Consider the following 23,255-nt stretch of genomic DNA (forward strand, 5'->3'; position numbering starts at 1 on the left):
CTTGAAATTAGGAACATAACTATCTATGAATACCAGCCTAAGTGCTTGTGAAAGAGTTTTTAAATATTTTTTAAATATGTTTATGTCCCGATTTTGGACTTTGTGTTATCTGGAGACTGTTAGTTATGTATGTACTATTATAAAACGATAAACAACTATTATATTAAAATAACTTGTATGTGATTATTAATTCAGTACATTAATAATTTAGCTCTTGTCTTAATTATTGGATCATTTTTGTAATTATCTTATGATGAATTTCTATATTTTAAAAATTCATTAATTTAACCCTCTAGGAGTAAATGTTGTAAATTTGCAGCGTTTGTTTTAAAATTAAATTTAGGATCTCTGCAAATTACATTCAAGAATTGATGATAGAAATGTATGTCGCATTGAACACTAAAGTATAGTATTTCTACCTGCTAGAAAGGCTAGGCCGATTTCTCTCCTTGCACACGCGATATATCGATAGTGCAACACATTGACTTTTTATGTATGTGTTATATTTTTTAACAAAAACGGTGAAAACTAATTTTTTTTAAGATGCTATCACTAGAGGATTAAATGAAAATCGATGTACTATTCTCCGAGAAACCACGATAAAATTAAATAAGTTAGATTTAATGCAGAAGATGAACAGAAGACAACCAATTTAATATTAGCCTAATTATATCCATCTTAATCATATTATTGAGCTGTTCCAAGATTTATCGCCAGTATTGAAAGTCTGTAGTAATGTAAACTAGAAATTTTCAGTACTGGCAGTAAATTTTGAAACACAACTTATGTAACTTATAGTGAATTCGGTCCATACTATTGTGTATGACTTGGTTTCTCATTATATACTGGATTAGTATTCATTAAAAGACTTTATATAAAGTACTTAAATGCATTGGTATAATACATCTTTGACAATGAAATAATATGTGAATATTTCTTTAAATAACGTGATAATAACATTAATTGTTTAATCGTTTAAAATATTTATTAGATGTTAAACTTAATTCCTGTCGTTTTTCGTCTCCAAAATTGATTTGTTTCGAAGGGAAGATAAATGAATACCTTAATCAAAGTAATTTCCTCCATTTTCTACTTTATTACTAATTAATATAATACTTTATTAATAATACTTTGATTAAGGTATTTCCCTTCAAAACAAATCAATTTTGGAGACGAAAAACGGCAGGAATTAAGTTTAACACCTAATACATGCTTTTACATTTAACTTTACGAATTTTATAATAATTTTTAGTATGCAAGATTAATTATGTATCCATCTTCTGCTACATCGCTGTATTTGCTACTTCATTGTCGTGCATGTACTAAAAACCTAAACCGTCTAATCTAGTGTAATGCAAATGACTGCATTCGCTATTAGTCTCTTTCACCAATTTCGATTAACGCTAATCGATGGTTAACTCAATCATCATGATTGCCAACGTGAGAGCTGAAAATTTGTTTCAGAAGAGGAAAGGAGAGACGTGATAAATTAAACTGCTATTTTGGCACTTCTGTTTGTAATCGAATTATAATCTTCGATTAATTTTCGATTAATTAATCAGAAGTTAATGAAAGAGACCCTTAGTTGTGCAAAGTTAATTTTTATTTAAATATCAGAAGATTTTATGATTCACTAAAGAATTTTTTTATTACTAAAACGTATTTATATTTTTAACAATTTCGTTTAAAAATATATCTAAAAGCTTGTGATATATTATGATAATACACACATACATATGCATAGAGACACTCTGACATAAAAGGCGTATCTTACATATATACATATATACTTATATATATTTATTTATATAGCTAATTAGTTTTATATACCTAAAGTTCAACTTTTATGACTTAAACTAATTTCTTAAGTCTGAATATTTGAAATTATTATAGCTCTCTTAAGTATCAATTTTTCCGACTACTTCAAACCATTGGCGTAAAGCATCGCTCAGCACACCCGGTAATGTGTTTATGTCTCTAAGAATCATATAGAAAGGAAATGGGAAATTATCCATATACGATCGAATTCCTAATAATTTTCCTTTTTCAAATACAGGCATACGGATATCCAATATTGAATCCTGAAAAAAATTAATAGGCCATTAATAATAATTTTTTAAACATGTTTTTAATAGTATTTAGACAGAACTATTATTATCGCGGTAATTATTAACTTAGGCTGGGTCATCCATCTTTTAACCCTCTTATGCTCTTAGGCTCGGTTGCACCAACGTTACTTTGACTTTAAGCGAGACTTAAAACTCCATCTCTCCTTCTCTCAACTTTAAAGAGAGAAAGAGTGAGTTTTAAGCCTCGCTTAAAGTCAAAGTAATGTTGGTGCAATCGGGTCTTACACTTTTACTCTTGTTTATCAATTAGATAAATTATCACATAGTTTATTCGAAGATGTAATAACCGGTCCTTAATTATTTTTAAATATGATTAAAACTTACCTTATTAATTGGATTGTCGACTATTATAAATACTAGAAAAATATCTACAAGTCTGGCTCTCCTGACAGCACAATTCACTTTTTCTTTTCCTTCTGAAAATATTCCTCTACCATCCGATAATACTACCAACAGTTTAGCATTGTCAGATGAAGCACATTGACTGTCGAACATATCTACTGTAAAATCGACTAATTGTCCAATCATCGTCTTTTTTTGATCAAACCTCATTTCTTGTATTAGCCTGTAAATAGAAAAAATCTTAAGTAAAATGTAAAATTCTAATTATATTATTGAATAAAATCAAATAGGATTATCCTACGTAAAACAAGATTAAACAGTTGTAATTTTATATTGCAATATTTTGCAATTTTTAGTAATTAATATCTTGTTAACTATTGCGAAAATTGTAAAATGGTAGAGGACTTTTCGACTCAGTTTAGTCCGCTCTATCTATACAAAAGTGATTGGCAAAAAATCGAGACATCCTGTATATTCAACTTTTATTTTTAATTAAATATTAAAAATTTATAGGAATTATATAAAAATACCTAGATCCACTTTGTTCTGTGAAAGCTTCTCCTAAAGGATGCAATACTTTTACTTGCTCCCCGAAGCTTATGACACTAAGTTGTCCCACTTCAAGGTATGTCATAGCCTTGCTAATCAGCGACAAGGATTCGAACGCCAATTCTTTCGAATGATTATCTGCCATGCTGCTGGAATCGTCTAATGCGAGGACGATCTGATAGTCACGTTTCGAGGGTTTCGTGCGTCTGAGCCAGATTTTATCCTTGCGAAATTGACTAGCTATATAAGGAATGATTTTTCGCATATTGATACGTTTACCCGTCTTATAATCACCCTTCAGTCTCGATGCTTGCGTGGGCTCCAACACCAATCTTAATTTTTCGGATAAATCCCTAGCAGCTGCATCTGTAACTGAACACAAACAATTCCATGCAGCTGTAGCTTCCTCTGTGGAAGGCACTTGTGTCCATTCATCCAACATTCTTTCCATTTCGAATCGCTTTCTTTCCACATAATCGGAGCTAAGATCATTTTCTTCGATATTCCATTCCATCGTATGAAATGTAGATTCTTTTCCTCTTTCCACTTTCATCGTCTCTGCTGTTTCTCCTTCTAATTCAACCGTTGTCTCTATTTGATTGTTCTCCATGTTTCTTTTACCATCGGAATCCTTTTTGGATTGGTTATCTGCAATTTCAGAGATTTTTTCGGGTTTGTGCTCATTTATTTTATCATGCGTCACATCATTTTCCTTATCTTCATGCATTTCTACGTCTATAGTGTCGTCCTTTTTCTCTTCCTCATCCATGTTAGAAGCTTGTTGTTTGACCTGATCTTCCGTTGCGGCATCGAGCGTGTAATCGTCGAATTTTTCGGAATCCTTAATGTGTTGAGCCATCTCAGCTTTATTGCCATCAGCATTGCTTGTATCATCTTTTTCATCCGTCGATACTTCGTCTTGCGTGTAGGTCGTTTTTAATTTCTTTAGCGTCGACTCAAATCTGTCCAACAGACTGCGATCCTCGTTACTCTCACTCAAATTCTTTCTCTTCTCGACTGGTTTTGTCATAGTGTTATTTTGCGGTGCCGAAACAGTTTCCTGCTTAGATGATCCTGAATGCCCGCTCTCCTGTTGTACCGATTGTGACTGGCCTGTGCCTTTATCAATATTGTCCTCTTGAGTATTCTCTGATGAAGTTTCCTGTTGATCTTTCGTATCCGATTGTTGCGCTACTGTATCACGTGAACCTTCCGTCGCTTCTTCAATTTGTTGTGCAGCATCCATTTCTTTGCTCGCATCATTTGCGCTCGGTGCTGTCTTTTCTTGTAGTTGTTCTTCTTCCACTTCTTTATCCTGATTCTGCTCCTCGTCTTTGTTCTCAGCTTCTGCATTCTGATCATTTTTTTCTTCAGCTTCCTTATTAGTTTCAAGCTCTTCCATTTTATGTGCCTGATTTTCCTTACCGGTGTTACTGTTGTCGTCCTCGTCCTCACTAGAATTATCTTCAGGATCATTTTCTTTAGTCTCTTCAGATTCTTTCTCGAGTTCTATATCTTGCTTTTCTAATGGTGGTTTTTTCATCTCATCGATATCAAATGGATTCTCATCCTCGCCACCGTTGTCTTCCTTACCGTTTTCATCCAAATTCATGTCTTCCGGTAAGTCAAGCGGTTCGGGTTCCGGTTGAGGTTGAAATTTGCCGTGATAAGGATTAATATGATCCTCATCTACTTCTGGTTCATTCAATTCATTAATCTCCTTTTTATTTTCTTCTTGCCGATTTTCGTCATGATTCGTATTATCATCATCATCTTGTTTTTTCTTACCGTTATCATCCCTCGCACCCATTTCTTTTTCACCGATTTGTTCGCCTGTACCTTCCTCTTCATTCTCGTTTTCTGACTGCTGATTATCCTCTTCGGATTCTTCTTGATCGTCGCCCCAGATTTCTTTATCAAGCTGCTCGGCACCTTCTTCAGTTTCTCCCATTTCTTTATCCAAATCATTTTCTTCGTCATCGTTACTCTGCTCTTCATCATTGTCATTCTTTTCCATATCTTGAAGCTTGCTATCGAAATCCTCAGATATGTCGATTCCTTTCTCCTCTTCCTTACAAGTTTTATCATCTTGTTTCTCTCGTTCTTCATCCGCAGGTCTTGCATCTTCAAGTTGATCTTCGGATTCTATTCTATCGGAAACGTCTTTTGTTCCTTCACCTTCGGCTAAACCCATTCCACCTTTTTCTGTCTTTTCTTCCGATTCGTTCATTTCGCTTTCCTCGAGATCTAAATCTTTTGGCACACAGAACCCATTTGCAGCCAAATCTAAGAATACGTTTAATTGCAGGTACAATATTTTACATGTAATACGGAATGACGCTACCTGCTCGTTTAAATAAAATTGAACGAGCAAGATATATTGTTCCAACAGAGGTAAACACTTTAGGAGCAACCTGAAAGAAATAATAATAGATATTTATTAATTTTGTGAAATTTGTAGCTTCTATCTCATGTTAGCAAAATTTTATTAATATTTTTATTCATAGAAAAATAATATACTTCTTTTTAATAAAGTATTGAATGATTCTGTCAACAAAAGAAACATTGTCAATATTAAATAGAATTATTGTTACCTGATACAATGATTTGTTGATTGCGGATCGTCGAATTCACGTATTAGTAACAAAAGATTGGAAAATAAATTGTATATATCAGCCAGCTTTAATTCATTCTTTATATCCCGTTCGAGCAATTCAACAAGTTTCACAAGGTTTAATTTTTCTTCTTTCTCTATGTTGATATTATTCTCCTCACTCGGTTCTTTATTCATATGCAACATATCTTCCTTGATATCTTTAAATTTCTTCTGTATTACAAGCAATATTATATTTATTAAATGTTTTAAATCTGATTCATATTGTTCGATAGTGTGATTTTCTTTTTTTAATTGCTCTCCATTTTCAATATCTGTGGATGTTCGCAAGTTTTTGAATAGCATGCCATCATCCTGAAGGAAGTATTCCATCTTCGTGTCTAAAAACGCTATACTTTCCCAAATAGGATGCACAACATCCAAATTCTTAAATAATAGTTTTATATTCTTAAATCGCGCTCTTAAGTCTTTGATTGTAGCACAGCATTGCTCCAAGAATTCAAAGTGCTTTGAACTTATAAATGAAATATGAGTAGAATGTTCAAAATGATCTACCGATAAGACTTCCAATGGCATAAATAATGTGTGAAAACGTTTCGCAGTAGCTTTTACTGAATTTAAACTATCCTTCAACATAGCGTTTGCATTCTTCCAAATCTCATCATTTTGAGAGGCGGCAATTATAGGAAGCGCATTTGCGTCCAACGTAAGTTTGGCTCTATTCGGATCACTCGATGATTCCACGGGACAGCATTGCAGAAACAGCAGCAGTTGTTCAAATCCAACTTCCAACGTAATCAGCAGTGCCTTCAGGCTCTCTACGCGTTTCATGAATGAGTCGTTACTCGTTGAATCGCTTCTGTTCTGTCTTAGCATATTTAAATCTTGCTCGCGTGTTTCGGACAAATTTAAAATCTGTGCGCGAAGTGACGAGAAACGATCGAATGACTGAACGATTGTCATCTTCTGCATGTGGGCTATCAGCATCAAGTGCGCGGAATATCCTCGGCAACGTTCTATATTCTGCAATCCTAAGTCAGTCTGATTTGTGCTGAGCATCGCATTGAGAGCGTTTAATCTGATAAGAGATTTATAATAATATTTATCGCAGCCTTTCCACTGCGTCAGCATATTCTGGTCGGCTTTCTTCAGTTTAAAATACTGACCAATTGTGGAAAGATCCAAAGGTGATACTGTAAAATCTATTACTTTATCCGCATTATTCTTCAATGTCAATATACCAGTGCGATAAGATATACCCATTTGGGTCAATTGTTTGAAGTAATTGGCGAGCGTCATTTTCTTCTGTTGCAAGATACTCTTCGCCTGAGATTTCTGCTTATTCTTCGGTAGACTTCTATCGATGTTTATTTCCCGAAGACGTACGCTCTGCTCCATGTAGCTTTCAATAAAATTTTCGAATTCTTTTCGTACATTCGGATAAGAATTTACCAGGATTATTTCCTTGCATATACAAGAAGCCTTTCTGGCCTTCGTTAGTAACGTAATAAGTTCGCTTGTAAATTGTGCTTTCATGTCTACAGACTGCGAAGATTTTGTTACGAGAAAATCTTCAGGTCTCATTATGTGCTTATGATGTTCCCTATCATCCCAGATGCCTTTGCTCATCTCTGTACTGTAAGATCCCGATTTAACAGTCAAGCAAGAAGACACGGCTTGCTTTAGGGCATTCTGGAACTCCTTTACCAATTTATGCAGAGTTCGATGCGTTTTCTCAACTGTTTCCTTCACAGCCCAATAGCTAATGTCGTTCCATCGCGCAATTTTAACAAAGTCCTTCAACTTCTTCTCGATGGGCGCTTTTAAAACGGCGATTCTTGCGTTCACATCATCTACGAACTGTTTGTAATAATTGTACACATTCCACAATATGGCCAAAAGTTCATTCTTGTTGTTACTATTGTCAAAATAATATACATGACAGTGGAACGTCAAGAGAAGATCTAAGCGCGATTCGAATTCGACAAGGGACGACTGGTTCATGAAATGCTCTAGCGATTCTATCAACTTTTGCTTGGTGATAGGCTCATCATTTGTTTCCCGAACATTATCCTTTTCAGATCTCGTAACGTAACTCTCAATCAACGCATACAAGAAGAACCACCATTTGGACGTATCCGATCTGAGATTCTCGTATGTTGCATCGAGACAACCCTTCCAGCAAGACAACTCCAGCTTTCTCCAATATATTATCTGTTGCGTTAACTTTAACACATGGTCCGTCATGCTGACGCCACTGTGTGCGTTCTCCTCCCATTGATGCATCTTGACAAGCAGTAACTCCAAACCTGTTAGAAATCTGGAAACAGGTGAAGTGACCGAAAATGTGTAAATCCTTTCTATTATACATCGTATCGATCTCAGAGTAGGATGTTCTGGCCATTCCTTTAGCAGATTATCAACATGATTTAGGATATTTTCGCACAACGGTAAGCACTGCTTCACTTCCTCAACATTGCAGTCTTTGTAGAAATCGTACGCTCTCATTCGTCCTTCGGACCATGTGTTTTCTTGCAAAATCCGATCCGCGCTTTTCTCTTGGCTCGCTTGCAGCCCCAAAGTAACCAAAAAGTTTAAACTATTGTATAGTTTGACTGCGAGTCCTTCGCTCAAACTCGGCAGTATGTTATCGAGCATTTCGTATACCGTATTGTATCTTTGAATCAGAGACCCGATGTAATTCGTTGAACTTGTTAAAGCAGAACTGTTGCATATCCACTTGGTCGCGATGAAGGATGTGACGATATTCGAGTGGATCTGTTGGATCTCCCTGATGTCATCCTTGGTGACAAGACCGCTGAAGTTTGACTCTGTTTCGTCCAATTGGGTTGGTATACTCTTCTCATCGAGGGAGGGTTGCGACTCATCCTCTATGTCGTTAAAGTCCTTTTCACGATATGATGGAAATAGCTTGCGAACTTCCAGAGCAAGCTCTTCTTCCTCCGTCAATGTGTCGTGACTCTCAATTTTATTTTTGTATAGACTGTCTCTCTCTGCGGCTCGTTTCTCTTCCTCCAGTTGTTGTTGTTTCCAGATCAGAACTATTTGCTGTAATAGTTCGTTCATGTCTCGCCATAGTGGCTTAGTCAGACCTTTGTTAAGAATCACGTGATTGTGTAATTCATATAAACCCGACTTGAATATTCGGAACTGCTCTTGCATTCTGACAAACGTGTCCGTAGAGCATGAACTCTTGCCAATTAGACTCCTCATGTTTGTGGAAACGCATAAACCACTCAGATTCAAAAGATTCTCTTGCTGCCAGCCGATTGTTGGGAATCGAATCAAGTTGTATATCAAAGATTCGAGATCGGTTTCTCCACTTTTACGCAGAGATATCAGCCGTCGGATCTCGTTAATCAGTATGAAAACGCCATGATTTAACTGAGCCAGCGCCGTCAACAACGGAAGAATCACATCTGGATAAGCCGACAGGTATTTTGTTTTGATCTGCTCGGCGAATCGTTGCACTGATAAGCCCCAGATTTCCGCTTCTCGCGAAATGGTCTCCGCAATTGTCAAATCGGTTAATTCACAATCTCGACTGATTTCGTCTGCGATCATATACAGGTTGTTAATGTGCTTTTTCACTAACGTGTAAGAACCTACTCTGTTCCTGAAATCAGCACTATCCTTGCTGAGCGAGGCGAAATTGACAGACGCTGGCCTAAACGCTCTCAGACAGTTGAGATCATCTCTCGTCTTCAGCAAGCGCTTCTCGCAGTTTCTCATCTCTGCAAATCTCGGATGCTCGTTCGCTGCTGATATTCCCAGAATACGATCTTGCAACATTGTAACGTATATCATTTTTCTAAAATCGTCGATGTCTTCCTCTAGATATTGCAGCTTCAGTTCCACTTTATGCACGGGATCGATAAGATCTAAATTTCCAAAGAGCATTAATTGTATATAACCAAGTATCATCCACCCTTTCCCTCGTTGAAGCGTTTTAGAAAAACTTTCTTCTTCATTCTCATCATCAATGATATTTATCTCGTTATATGCTTCATGCAATTCTTCGACCGACTTGAAATAGTCGTTGAATTTGATATCGTCCGCGCAATTTCCAGTTAGTTTTTTTATGTCATGCTCCATATTCATTTTGTGGATTGCGGATGAATATAAATGCAAATAAAATTTTAATGTTGCCAAATCGCTATTGTTTGGATTGCATCGTTTATTTGTTAACGAGATACTATTTCTCCACAAAATCTCATTTAATAATTGTAACTGATTCACTTGCGCCGTATATGTTCCGAGTGCAATCGCGGGAAGAACATTCTTTTCTTTCTCCTGGCTGGTTTTGTTTAACATTAGTTGCAATACTAGGTTCAAGAGAACCGATCCACCGACATGGCATTCTATCTATAAATAAATAATATAAATAATATAATATAAATACATAATATAAATAAGTTATAACGTGATATATTTTTAAACGAGAAAATTTGAGTGTTAAAAATTAAATATTAGTAATTTCTCTCTATATAATAACATATATACAAATCTTATATAGGGTGTCCCATTTTAATTGGCCACCTTAAATATCTTTTGAACAAGTGCATTTTAGGGAAAAATGCTTTAGACAAAAGTTTTGTAACTTCAAGGGGGATCCTGTATAGAAATTATTAATATTTAATTTTTAGGAGTCATAGACTCAAATTGTTAATTATTAGAAAATATTTAAAACATAATTAATATGTATAATTATTTTATATAACACAGTCGTAGATATACTTCGTTAAATTTTATTCTTCAACATGTTAATTATCTCTCGAAACATTTTTTCAAAATTTCTCATTTTATTATAAGACTAAAACACAAACCTTGGATTCGACGTAGGAAGTTATTGATTTCTCTATATCCTCTTCTGTTATACCGCGCCAGTGCAAAAGACGACTCGTACCCTTAAAAGCATGAGATCGTTGAACGAATTGTGCGAGGCAGCAGAACAGTTCCGGCAGCAACAACAGCTCTGATCCTCGCTCGACTCCAGCCATTGCGCTCAGCAAACCCATCAGATCGCTCGGTATGCTGACTACATCCGTGAATTTCGCAAGGCATTCCGTCAAAGCGACATCGGAAATTGTTACTTCCCGACACATCTTTCCCTGCAAAGTACAAGTGAGCGACAAAAACACGTACTCATAAATCGGCCACAAACGTATCCTCGCATTCAACTGCATTATTTCCTTCTTCGGAAGAGAGTGTACTCTGTTCAGAATATCCTCGACTTCCGCAGGAACTCGTAGACGAATGTGACTCTCGTCGCAGAATCGCTCTACCTCGTGAACGATCCGCAACGTCGTTTCATCGATCAACTTTCTGGAGTAAACGTCGCTCCATAAAGAGATCATTTGTTGTCTCATCGCTAGTGTGTCCTTCATCTGCACGGATATGATCTTCAGTTCTTGTTTCAGGGTGCTACCTCCTTCATCCCTCACATCAAAATCTTTCGTTAGTCTCATCAGCTTCGATTGCACTTCCATACTGATTTCCGTGGAGTGAGGCGATGGAAGTGTCAAATACTTCTTGATTTTCTTGGATATCTTTTTAATAGGATCGTATACAGACTCCAACTGATTATTTATATGGTCCACAACATCCCGTAACTGTTTGATTTCGCTCATAGTTTCGTTGCTCAAAGATTTTAGATTGCGTAAGAACTTCAATAGCCATTTATAATGTACGCTTAATAATACAGAAATCCGATCCAAATTCGTAAATACACCCTTAGACTTTTCCGTTTTGTCTATAAGTGTAAATTCGCCTAGTCTTTCGAATCTCGTGAACCATTTCAATTCTTTTCTTAAATTAATGTACTCTTCGATATTTATATTTACATCTTGTAAAATCGCATTAATACAAGACCTCGCTTTTTCAAGGAACTGCACAAAGTACGTTATAAGCGGTTGGTTTTTTAATTGTGAAAATAGCTTACCTGTAAGTGAAAAATTCTGTTAATATATAATAATAGTCTGTCCAATAAAAATCGTACCTTGAAAAATGACAACTAAAAGTGATAAATAATAAATCGAACAGATACTCTTACAAATTAAAAGCACAAATTTTTATTTATAAAGTAAATTGTTTTATATATCGAGTAAGATCCATTTTACTATAGCAGTTTAGAAATTAAACATTGTATTCTATTTATGATTTGACTTAATTGCACTTTGCAACTTCATTTTCTTAAAAAATAACTGTTATATTCTTCACTTCAAGATACGTTGATATAAAATTAAGTTAGATATTACTTATTAGATATTAATTCATTCATTATAATTTAATCTAGAATATTTACCTTCATTTACAACGCTAGAGTACAGTTTTATGGATATTAAGTCTTTATTCTCCGTTTTCTTTGGCGACATATCTGTTTTTAGAATCATACTGTATGCATATAACAACAATAATAATTTGTTCGTGTCTCTGCAAGTATTATTATCGTTATCGCTTGTTCTTCCAACGAGCTGCCACAAATCCCATGGTAATGAACTTCTTGCATTTGCCGATTCGGAACAATATAGTGCGATTACTTTCGCCATTAGCGCACTTTTATGCTCAAGATCATCAAATATCGCTTTTCCTTGCAGCATTTTCGAAATTAATTCCTTTCTGAGTGGTGCGTCATCTCGCGAGGATTGTTCGTAGAAATTCAAAAGAAGATATGGCAATATATCAGCAACGTCAACATCCAACGTAAACTTTTCATCCTCTTTAAGACCACAAAAGTCGTTCAATGACTTCGTTGTAATAATATTTCCTCCGATATTTCCTGAATCAGATTTTAGAGAGGATTCGTATATCTGAACAGCGGCGTTTAACAACAAGCCTTGTTGTCTAATTATAACGAGTCTTGAATTATCTTGCAAATTTCTCACGCTCCATGTGGCAGCATTCAAATCGATCACCGAAATTTCTTCATCGCACGTGATACGTCGCTCAACAGTTTCATCGATCAAAGAAGTCAGATGTTCTCTGAATCGCGGATCTCTCGATGGTCTAGGTTTTATATAGACATCAATGCATGCGTTCCTGATCGATTGTTCCGCAGAAAATCCACGTAGCAATCGTTGTTTCACCAAGAACGCAGTGTGCAACAAATCGACCACATTGAATTGATCCCAGGCAATCTCTTCCGATATTCTGTCGTAGATCTCTAGTAATGCATCCCGATGCGCAGATTTTGTAATACCGGCGTTAAACAACAGTGAGTTGAAATCGATTACATCCTTGTCGACGTTCTCCTTCGAGCCGAGCATATAAATCTCGACACCTCTGTTACGCATGGCTCTAAAATTATCAATCATGACTTGTATTACGCGATAATGGTAAATTATGCTATTACGATATAATTAATACAATTTCCCCGGAATTCGTAAAATGATTTTAAATCTTCTTTATGATTATATATATTGAGTGTATATCGCATATTTTTTTAAATATTCTTTGCAATATAAAGTTGCTATTTTGCAAATTTTTTTTATTTCATCTGTGTTAGATTATTGACTTACAGATATCGAGAGATAAATTACCTGGAAATTTCGCCGTATCGGGGATTCATGGTTAGAAATAGGCGGAAATTTTCATGCGGCTTAATAGTAACAACATTACCATTGCTGTCAATGCCTCGTTCGCCAATACTGAGAACACCGTTTGGTTCTAACAATCCATTAAGTCTGTCTAATACAGCGGGGCTACATAGATTAACTTGATCGATGAGTAGCCAAGTACCATCTTGCAAGCACTATATAATAGATAATAATGGAAATGTAGCTCTTTCCTTTGATAAGAAAATCTATAAAAGCATGTTATTGATGGAATACCTTTACTAATACACTGTCTACCCATTCGAATTTTCCACCAGCATTCAAGCATTTATCTTGTTCGACGAAAATCGACAAATTCCTCAGCCTCGACTCGATATTTTGTAGCTCCGATTCGCAAGAAGGTTCCCAAAGCTTCATTGCCGATACTAATTTCGATAATTTCTCGATTTTATGTAAGAATAATTTGGTTTCTACAGCCATTGTTCTACCTTCGACGTTTTCATCTGGCGATAAATGGACGACAAGTGATAAGATCTTATTCCAATATAGGAAATTAGGTTTCCTCGTTTGCCATTAGAAAGAAAGCCTTTTCTAGCGATCTCGTTTTACTTACCGAATAAATGTCGCACTTGCTCCAAATGTTCATGAAGTTCGGTAACTTGCTCCAATTTGTCAATAGTTATCTTTGTTTGCAGACTCTCGATAAGTAAAGTCGCTACGTGCTTAAATAGTTCTTCAAGATGCCGATTATAGTCCGTCTAAAATAATAAGAAAATAAATGATTAATTGTCATCACATAACGAATTATTGTTAATAACCTCATCAGAGGGTAAAGTATTATTATTAAGAATTTTTAAGAGAACTTGATAAAAACACTGAACTTGATAAAAACTGAAACACCGCTGTAAATCGGCAGTGAAATGATATAAAATATACGAGCAAAATTGTATTCTTTTAGAAAGAAAAAAACAGAATGTATTATATTTAAATGTATATAAAACGTTACGCATTAAAAATAAAAGTAATACGTTCTTTTTATTAAATTAATAAAATATTGCATATTTTAAATATAGCGAAATAAATATTACATACTTTAAAAATATGGCGATATATGTATATTTAATGATTTTAGAGAATATTAATATTTATTTAAAAAAAAAATGAATTTTTAATAATGGTAAAACATATTAAAGAAAATTCTTTTATATTTAGTAACTATAACGATTTTAATAAAGAAATTCTATTGGTTCAAGGTACTGTTGTCATTAAATTGAAAAAACTAGTAGAACCAAAATCATAGTTTGCTAATGCAGATATCAACGACAAGCTATGCACAATATGTTCCACTTAACGCTTGTAACGCTCTCAAGCATTATTTGTCCTTTTAATAAACACATTGCGTTCTTTTAATAAACATTTGATAAACAAAGATAAATTAATTCCACGAGCGTTATGAGCGTTATATGGAACGCAGCAAATGTAAACTGCTATATTAAATCGTTAAATTTCTTAGGAAGTTTATGACTCGTGAGAGCAAGCAGAGAATGATCGCTCTTCGGATAATAAAAGGTGAACGGCTCTTCAGATAATAAAAGGTGAGCGGCTTTCTGATAAACACATTAGCATTTAGCCAACATTAATATTAAATATTTGTTTCACTTACCTGTTCAAAGCCACCTAATATCTCTGTCGTGTCCATCGCAGAATTTACGGTAATTGATCTCAGTTTTTGGCCTGTTAAAGCAGCAAGTAAACGAACCACACTGCTTTTCCCGCTACCTGAAGTACCAACCTATAATAGTAAATTTGATCTTGAAATTAGCTAAAGATGGAATTCTAATAGAAAGTATTCAAGAATATAATATTTATGAATAAACTAACAAGTATGGACATCCAATTCATTTTAACGCACTGCATGAGACTCTTCAAAGTTCTTTTCTGATCTCTAAGTACTAACAAATTAAAGTCCTGGGGCTCGCTACAATTTTTCCGACTTAACATCACTTCACCGATGACAAATTTGTCTGTTGTGATATGCATAGGCAGTTGATTAGGTGGAAGAGGATATTTTTCGGACGAAAACATTTCTTGATATATCTGATAGACCTGCAAAACAAATCCAAAATATGGATAGCATTGTATTTTTATAATATTAGAATTTAACATATTGTATTTTAATAAGCATAAAAACGATTTCCTTCCATACTATTCAATACTAATTTTTCTTTGTTATTTTTCGCTATTTTGAATATAATTTTATAACAATGACCACGACTTACCTTTTGTCGATCTTCATTAGTTCTCATTCTGTTAACATAAATGAGCTCTATACTGTCACCTGGATTAAAATATTGTTTATTATCGCGAAATTCGTTAGAAGCTGCTTCAATAGTCGTCTCGCACCATCGGATAATATCTCGAAGATTCATTTCCCATGGAGAACCAGTATGTCCCCATACAATGCCAGCTTCTGACGCTAATTTATTATTGAACTGCACCATGTGATTGATCAATTCTATAGGAAGTTGTGGAAATTGCACACTGAGTATAAACTTCAAATCGTCTTCCATTAATGTAGTTACAGAAATCTGCAAGAACAGTAGATTTCGGATTATAGAAATTATTTTTGTAGCATTGTCACACACACAATGTTCAGAATGTACCTGAGTAAATCTATTTAAAAAGGATCTTGGTAAGCCTCGTCTGGCTCCACCTTGCCGCAAGGGATTTTGACAACCAAACAACCTTGTACCAGGTTTGACTGAAAATGTCTTTCCTAATTCGGGAACGTATATTTCTCCTCTGTGGTCAAAGCATGCATTAAGGCCTTCCAGGACCGATTGCGAGGCTAGATTTAGCTCATCGAGCAGAATCCAATATCCAGCACGCAAAGCTCGCAAAAATGGACCATCGCGCCATGCAAATTCACCACCTTTCCCGCCTTCTACGGGAAGATCGGCACCAAACAAATCTGATACATCCTGTAGAACAACATTATTTAATTTCCAATAAAGTAAGTCGTATTTCCGATAAAATAAGTTACACATTTATTATTTAGAATATGATAAAAATAATGCACCCTTTTGTAATACCGTTTGATCGCTTAAGTTGATTCTGAGCAAAGTATGCCCTGTGGCTTTCGCGAGTGCAGAAACCAGACTTGTTTTTCCTACACCTGGACTTCCTTCCAGAAGAATCGGTTTATTTAACTGCAATGCTCTTAGCAGCTTTAATGTATTCAATTTTGCAGTCGGAGTTGTAAATGTAAATGTATGATTCTCGTAAAAAATATAGGGGCCCTTTTTAATATAAAACGGTAGTATCCCAAATATGTCTGAAGCATCTACAACGACATTTTCATTTATAACAGGTGCTTCCATGTTAAGTTCAGATTTCATTGTATTTTCAATCTCCAACTTAATAAATCGGAGAGCAGCCTCTGTAAAGTCTTTTAATTTGCTGATACTGAAAATAAATAACAACCGATTAGAGAGCATTGAAATTTTTTTTATATATTATGTACATTAAAATAAATAAATATTTATATTGAAACTAATTCTTCATCGAGAAGATTTATTAAATATTAGACTTAAAACTAATATGGTTAAATAGTTATGTACAAAATTAAGATGTCGGAACTTGAGTACAACTAGAAATGAATACAGTTAAAGTGTCTATACATGGTATAAATGTCTATATACAATATACACGATATAAATATATAATATAAATGTCTATATATAATATAAGCCTCTGCAACTGTTAATGCGTAAAATATGTATTCAAGTATAAACTACTTGTACTTACCTTCCTTAGAAAGGATTTAAATCCAAAGTCGAAACGTTTCCCATAACTTCGTTTGATAAGAGTTATATATTACAATTGTTTCTGAATTATATCTTATTTTATATCTTATGAATGTATATTATTCATGCACTAACAACCGCGGAGACTTACATAGACATTTTACTTATTAGATTTACTCTTGGAGCAACAAAACTACACACTAACTTAAATTAATAAATTATTTTAATAAAAGTAATATTATTTTAATTAAAGAAAATAATTTTATGCGTTAATAACACTTACCTCTCCGAACCTGTGGAACTAGATCCAAGACTATCGATGTACGTAAGACAAGCACCATGATAGTATGCTTCTCCGATCGTTAGTTTCGATAACAAGGTGCCATCAGTTGACACGTTTATAAAATTTACCCAAGTGAGCACATCTCGTATGCTCACAGTAAGCTTCTTGCCCACTTCGGTGGTTTGTAACCATTCAGTAAACCTCAATATTGCATTGGCGATGGACTCTCTCGTTTGCAAATCAATGCAAAGATTATGTATTATTATATCACGTAGATCGCTCCTGGCCATGCAACCCTCGCACCATACTTCAGTGAAGCGATTTCGTAAGGCCGGCGAGAGTTCCTTCTTACCGTAATCACCACCAGGATTCATGGTCCCGACAAATACGAATTTCTCGTCAGCCACGATCACGGTGTTCTCTTCACCGTGCAAAGATTCGATTCCTTTCTCAGCCAATAAAAGACTACGTTCCGGTTCTGTACAAAAAGATTAAATATATCATAAATAAACTTCATAATTAGATAAATCGATCCTGTAAATCTTTTTTTATAATAATTATATACACATATAAAGACATGTACATGATTTGTATTTGGCATCTATTTCCTACTTATACGTACCTAAGAGTGAATTTAATCGTTCCAAAACACTATCATCAGCCAACGAAATTTCGTCAGCTAAAAATAGATCGCCGTTACGCATAGCATTTATCAAAGGACCATCCACCCATTCGAAGAGCTTCTGATCATCCTCGACATGATCTCGAACAGGTCGCAAATTTCCTAGAAAATCGGACGATTCGGTGTGCATATGGCAGTTCACGCTACGCATAGCTTGGCTGTTGATAGCTGCGATTAATTGACAGACTGTGGTCTTGCCTCCACCAGTTTCTCCGACCAGCAACACCGGTTCCTTAAATTGACAGGATTTCTTCATCAAAACCGCTATTCGACGCATGTGATAAGTCCATACAATGTGGCTGAAACCAGAAATATTGTTCTTCAGGATCTCCTCCAAAATGTGCCTTGTAACTGGTGAAGTCTTGTCGTTTAGCGTGAACAAGTTATCGGGATCCACGTCTCTTTTTAAATGTTTTCTTATTACTTGTCTTATTTCATCTGCTTCTTCTACTTTGCGGACTTTAGCTGCGAGAACGAGATAGCCCTCGTCCGCCAGATGTTGACTCCAATCATATAGTTTGTTGCCTATGTCAGGTGCTAATCTATACCTTTCGCCCCAACGAAATAGATCTCGTAAAGTTATAAATCCCTTTTTACCAGCGAAAGCCGCCGTACTTTTACGTCTTGTTTGAAGATCTGTCATTACGTTAATTACTTGTTTACAGTACGACTCTGGCATACTGCATCTCTGATTAAGTATTATCTGTAATTCATTTGGCGGTATCTCGTCGAAGTGTAATTCTATAAATCGGTTCCTGAACGCTCGTGACAGAACTTTTCGGCCACCGTAGAGTCCAGGAGGATTTTGCGTCGCAAATAACATAAAATGTTCGTGCGCTTTAACTACCTGCTGCGTCTCAGGTATAAACAATTCCCTGTTGTCGTCGAGAACTCGATTCAGGGCTTCTAGAACATCACTCGGGGCTAGATTTAACTCGTCCAAAATAATCCAATATCCCTTGCGCATCGCATCAACTAGGACACCTTCCTTGAATACTAATTTTCCAGTTTCATCAGCGATATAACTTCCGACGTATTCTTGTAGATCTGTGTGCTCATGATTGTTTATACGGACGCAAACATGTCCTGTGGTTTTTGCTAAATAAGTAATCAAACTGGTCTTGCCTACTGATGTGTCGCCTTGTAACAAAACTGGGATTTTTCCAATTGACACGACTCTTACTAAATCTTTCAAATTTCTTTTAACGGAATCAGTCAATATGTAGTTGCTAGGTGTTTCGGGTGTTAAGCTGCCTTGCAGGACCCAGTATCCTTCAATATACATGTAATCTTCTCCTGGGCTGCATTTCGGTTTTGGTATAGGAATGCCAAGAATTTCTTTAATGTTCTTGTTGTCAAGGATAGCTTTCGCGATCATTCTTTGTACAATTGGATAAGAATTGTAATCCAATTGCGTCAGAAAACTCAAAGAGAAGGATTCATACAAGGATCTCAAAACATTACCACAAGGATTTGATGCAGAAATGTACAATGCGCGACATAGCGTTCTTAAACTATAATGTGGTTTATGGGCTGTACCATCGAACAATGTACTCATAGCTTCCTTCCTAACATTTAAGTAGAACTTCACGATCGCTTTATGTTTCTCTGGCAAATTTAGTTCTGCTAGGTAAGAACTTACAAGCAACTCAAGATCCGATTGCTCAATCAACTCATCGACGTAAAACTCGGTGAATCTGTTTCTCAAACCAACCGGTAGATCTCTTTTGCCGACATCCGTGGCCGGATTCATGCAGGCAAACACTGTAAAGTCAGGATGTCTTTTCACAGGTTCTCCATCACCGCGCTCCAGTAACGACAAAGACTCCGAAGAACCTTCCAATAAACCGGAAAGACATTCCAACGTTTCTGCATTTGCCAGATTAATCTCGTCTAAAAGAACCCAATAACCGTCTCGCAAAGCCCTGACCAAACTCCCCTCTATAAAGGAGAACGCTAGTGCATATTGACTCTTCACTTGAGTTCCCAGCTTGTCTAGTTTCTCCAGCATCGTTTCCCACTTCTTCAGCATATTTAAATCAGCTTGGATATCGTCCTGATCGGATTTCTTTTGAGATTTTTTGTCTTGTCTAAAATGTTTTGAAGTGTCTTTCCTAAATGTACTATCTTCGAGGTACTTTTCACACTTATTTCTCAATCTCTTCACAGCAGCATGTGCACTGTGGCTCATCAAAGTAATAAGATTCTTCCACTTTTGCTGCTTGTAACACAGAGCAATATGTTCAAGAAATTTCCTATTTGACTCGATCATGAAGTAAGAACGGAACAGGATCTCGAACTCCTCCCGGATAGGCGAGATTAAGAACTTCAGATCGACTGGTTTATAACCACCTAATAAATCCGCGCTCTCGCTTTGTTGATTCATATTTATAACTATCAATCTATGACCGATACTCCTCGCTAAGTACTGAATTGAACTTGTTTTTCCAGTACCAGTCTCACCGACCAGCAGCACGGGCTCCTTCTGCTTGATGCAAATAGCTATGCGCTCCAGTAAACATGCAGAAGGTCTTGTAAAAGAAAAATTAATCTTTTCTATATCTATTCTTGCATATTGTGCTTTTTTACGAGTCAACTTTGCTCTGCCTGCTACCAGAAGCTCAGGAAGTAAGTCTATGGACGGTTTATACATATTGCAAAAGTACTCCGCCTTCAACATTATAATGCCAAGTTTACGAGCTATCGCCTTTGCCAAATTCAATCGTTGCTCTATAAAAGATAATACGATTAATGATACAACTGAAAACATTTTTAAATATTAAAAAATAGAAAATAAAAATAATTTATCAATATTTATAAATATATATACAATTGATAGATAAAAAAAGACTAAAATATATTTTAGATCCTGTGATATGATTAAACAGAAGCGTAAGGGAGAAACCAATACCTTGATTATGCACAGAACAGCAAAAGACATCTAGAGCATCTTGAAATATTTTCAATAGAGAATCTGATGATGAAACATTGAAATCAACGATAGCTCTGGAACACCATTTTATTAAATCTCGTGTTGATGTCTGTCGTCCAATCTTCAGTGACAGTATAGCATCATATGCATTACTTTCACTATCATGATCTCCCACAGAAAACAACAAAAATACATCTATTATTTTAGTAGCAATTGTATTCAATACTGGAAACAGCGTTTGGACTAAAGTCACTAATTCGTCTGTGGATAGAGGCTCTACGTTTAGGCACAACCAATGTTTTTGCAACAAATTTGAAGATCCCGTGACATATCTTTGAATTCCCGTAACAGACGTCATTAATCGTTGCGTAACAAACAACTGGAATCCACTGTTGACATAAATAGTATCGCGATATCCAGGTACACAGAGCGTTCCAGTTTCCATCAAATTGCTTAAGATGCTGGCTACATCGAGGGCAGTGCTATCCACATCCTCCAAGAGTAGCCACTTTCCAGCAATAACCGCTTGGGTGAGAACACCTGGTTGCCAAATAAATTCACCAGGTACGTCGGTGCACCTATACATTCCCAGCAGCATCTTCGAGTCAGTCTGATCACCTAGTTGCAATTTAATAAAGTTCGACGTGTCATGTCCAGTAACTCTGGCTAAATACTCTACCAGAGCTGTTTTACCACAACCAACTGGTCCTTGCAGACAAATGCATTTCCTGGAGCCTATAGCTATGGCCAAACTTTGCAGATTTTTTTTTGTGGAAGAAACTGGAACTAAATTATCAGTGCTCTGATTCCTGTCGAGAGTGGGTAATAAGATGCCACCAACGGATACAATAGATGAAATATTTTTAACTATGTCTTCCATTGACTCAAAGCTGGCGCAGATAATACTGGTATTTATGCTTTTGTCTTGATAATCAATTAAAAATTTTTTGAAGTTTGGAATGAGTGTTTGCGCACATGATAATCTTGTTGATTCAGACATGTTTAAAACTATTGCTATACATTTTAAGGCAATCCTGAAATCAAATTAATAAATTCCTTACTTTCCGGCAATTATATAGATAATTAAAAATGTATTAAGATGTACTGCATATATTTTGGAAGGAATTTTTTATTATTAAATTTCTTGTAACATACATACCATTTCACCCTGTCATCTGCATTTGTTAAATATTTGTAAAATCTAGACCAATTCCATTTATGCTTAAAATGGCTAATAGCAGACTGCAAAATACTATGACATGCAATAACAATGTCATACTCAGATACTTCCGAGATAAATGAAAATTTTCTTCTGTTTTGTTTCTTTAGGGGTATAACTACATCAAGAGAATCGTCGAAAAGTTCAAATGGAGCTGGATTAATATCAAAGTAATGTAAAACATAGCTGAAATAAAAAAAAAATATTTTACAACATATATTAATCGTTCTTCACAATAAAGAATACTAATAATTAACATTTAGAAATTAAATAATTAAGAGTTAATTTTTACACACACACATAATATAAATTTTTTCTAATTGTAAGAAGTTTATAAAAGTATATAAAAATTTTATACAACACAACACATATTTATTGGTATAATACGTTTTCTGATATATTAATATACATACATTAGTAAATCTTGATTAACATCAAGTAGCTTTCCTAGTATAACACAATTTAATCTATGAATAATATCCTTGTCTATTAATGCTGATGATTGTATATCTTCTATAGGTATGGCTACAGAAATAAGACCTAATAACAATTCTGGGAAACAATCAATAACATCTTTTGTGCATTCTGGTTGCATCAAAAATTCACATAATATTTCCAAAATTGTATCTGGCTTAAGTTTACTAAATTTCTGTAAAAAATAAATTATTAAACACTTATATCTATTATAAACATACTATTTTCTAAGAATTAAAATTACTAAGTAATAATTAGGAAAATCTGCAGGAAAAGCAATATAAAAATAGCCATATTTACTTCAAAAGGTAAGAATCTCTGTTTATATTTCTGATCTCGTTCACAGAAAATTGTCAAATTCTCAGTTAACATTTTGTACTATTTTGTAGGAAAGTTAAACTAATTATTTGCAAAAATGCAGTGCACATTATTCGAACAGGTTACAATCAGACCATGTGTATACCTCCAAACAACAAAAGGAGGTCGATACGGCCAGATCACGTCTAGATTGAACAAAACTACTTGTGTCATGAAACAGTAAAATTATATACACGACGGAGCGCCCAGAGTGGAGCTGTCTGCTCCAACTCCAACTAGTATACCGCGCGACCGAGTCAAGCGGAGCGGAATGCTTCGCTAGGATGGGAAGGG

At 35.3% G+C, this 23,255-nt stretch overlaps 1 protein-coding gene across 1 annotated transcript; it reads right to left on the minus strand.

Annotated features, from left to right (window-relative positions):
* Positions 1 to 1,775: 1,775 nt before the first annotated feature.
* On the minus strand, positions 1,776 to 23,047 carry LOC108761542 (midasin). The gene is made up of 20 exons (XM_018508150.1): positions 22,905 to 23,047; positions 22,544 to 22,779; positions 22,071 to 22,316; positions 20,891 to 21,945; positions 17,920 to 20,709; positions 17,298 to 17,775; positions 16,301 to 16,673; positions 15,872 to 16,189; positions 15,488 to 15,796; positions 15,090 to 15,314; positions 14,872 to 15,000; positions 13,822 to 13,966; positions 13,485 to 13,711; positions 13,194 to 13,405; positions 11,960 to 12,951; positions 10,482 to 11,596; positions 5,615 to 10,020; positions 3,002 to 5,434; positions 2,454 to 2,694; positions 1,776 to 2,081 (listed from the first exon to the last, which is right to left on the minus strand). Exons 1-20 carry the CDS (start codon positions 22,974 to 22,976, stop codon positions 1,899 to 1,901), a joined length of 16,185 nt encoding a protein of 5,394 aa, XP_018363652.1. The 5' UTR covers positions 22,977 to 23,047; the 3' UTR covers positions 1,776 to 1,898.
* Between the last annotated feature and the right edge of the window lie 208 nt (positions 23,048 to 23,255).

Source organism: Trachymyrmex cornetzi, unplaced genomic scaffold (genome assembly GCF_001594075.2).
Source record: "Trachymyrmex cornetzi isolate Tcor2-1 unplaced genomic scaffold, Tcor1.1 scaffold25, whole genome shotgun sequence".
NCBI classification, from domain to species: Eukaryota; Metazoa; Arthropoda; class Insecta; order Hymenoptera; family Formicidae; genus Trachymyrmex; species Trachymyrmex cornetzi.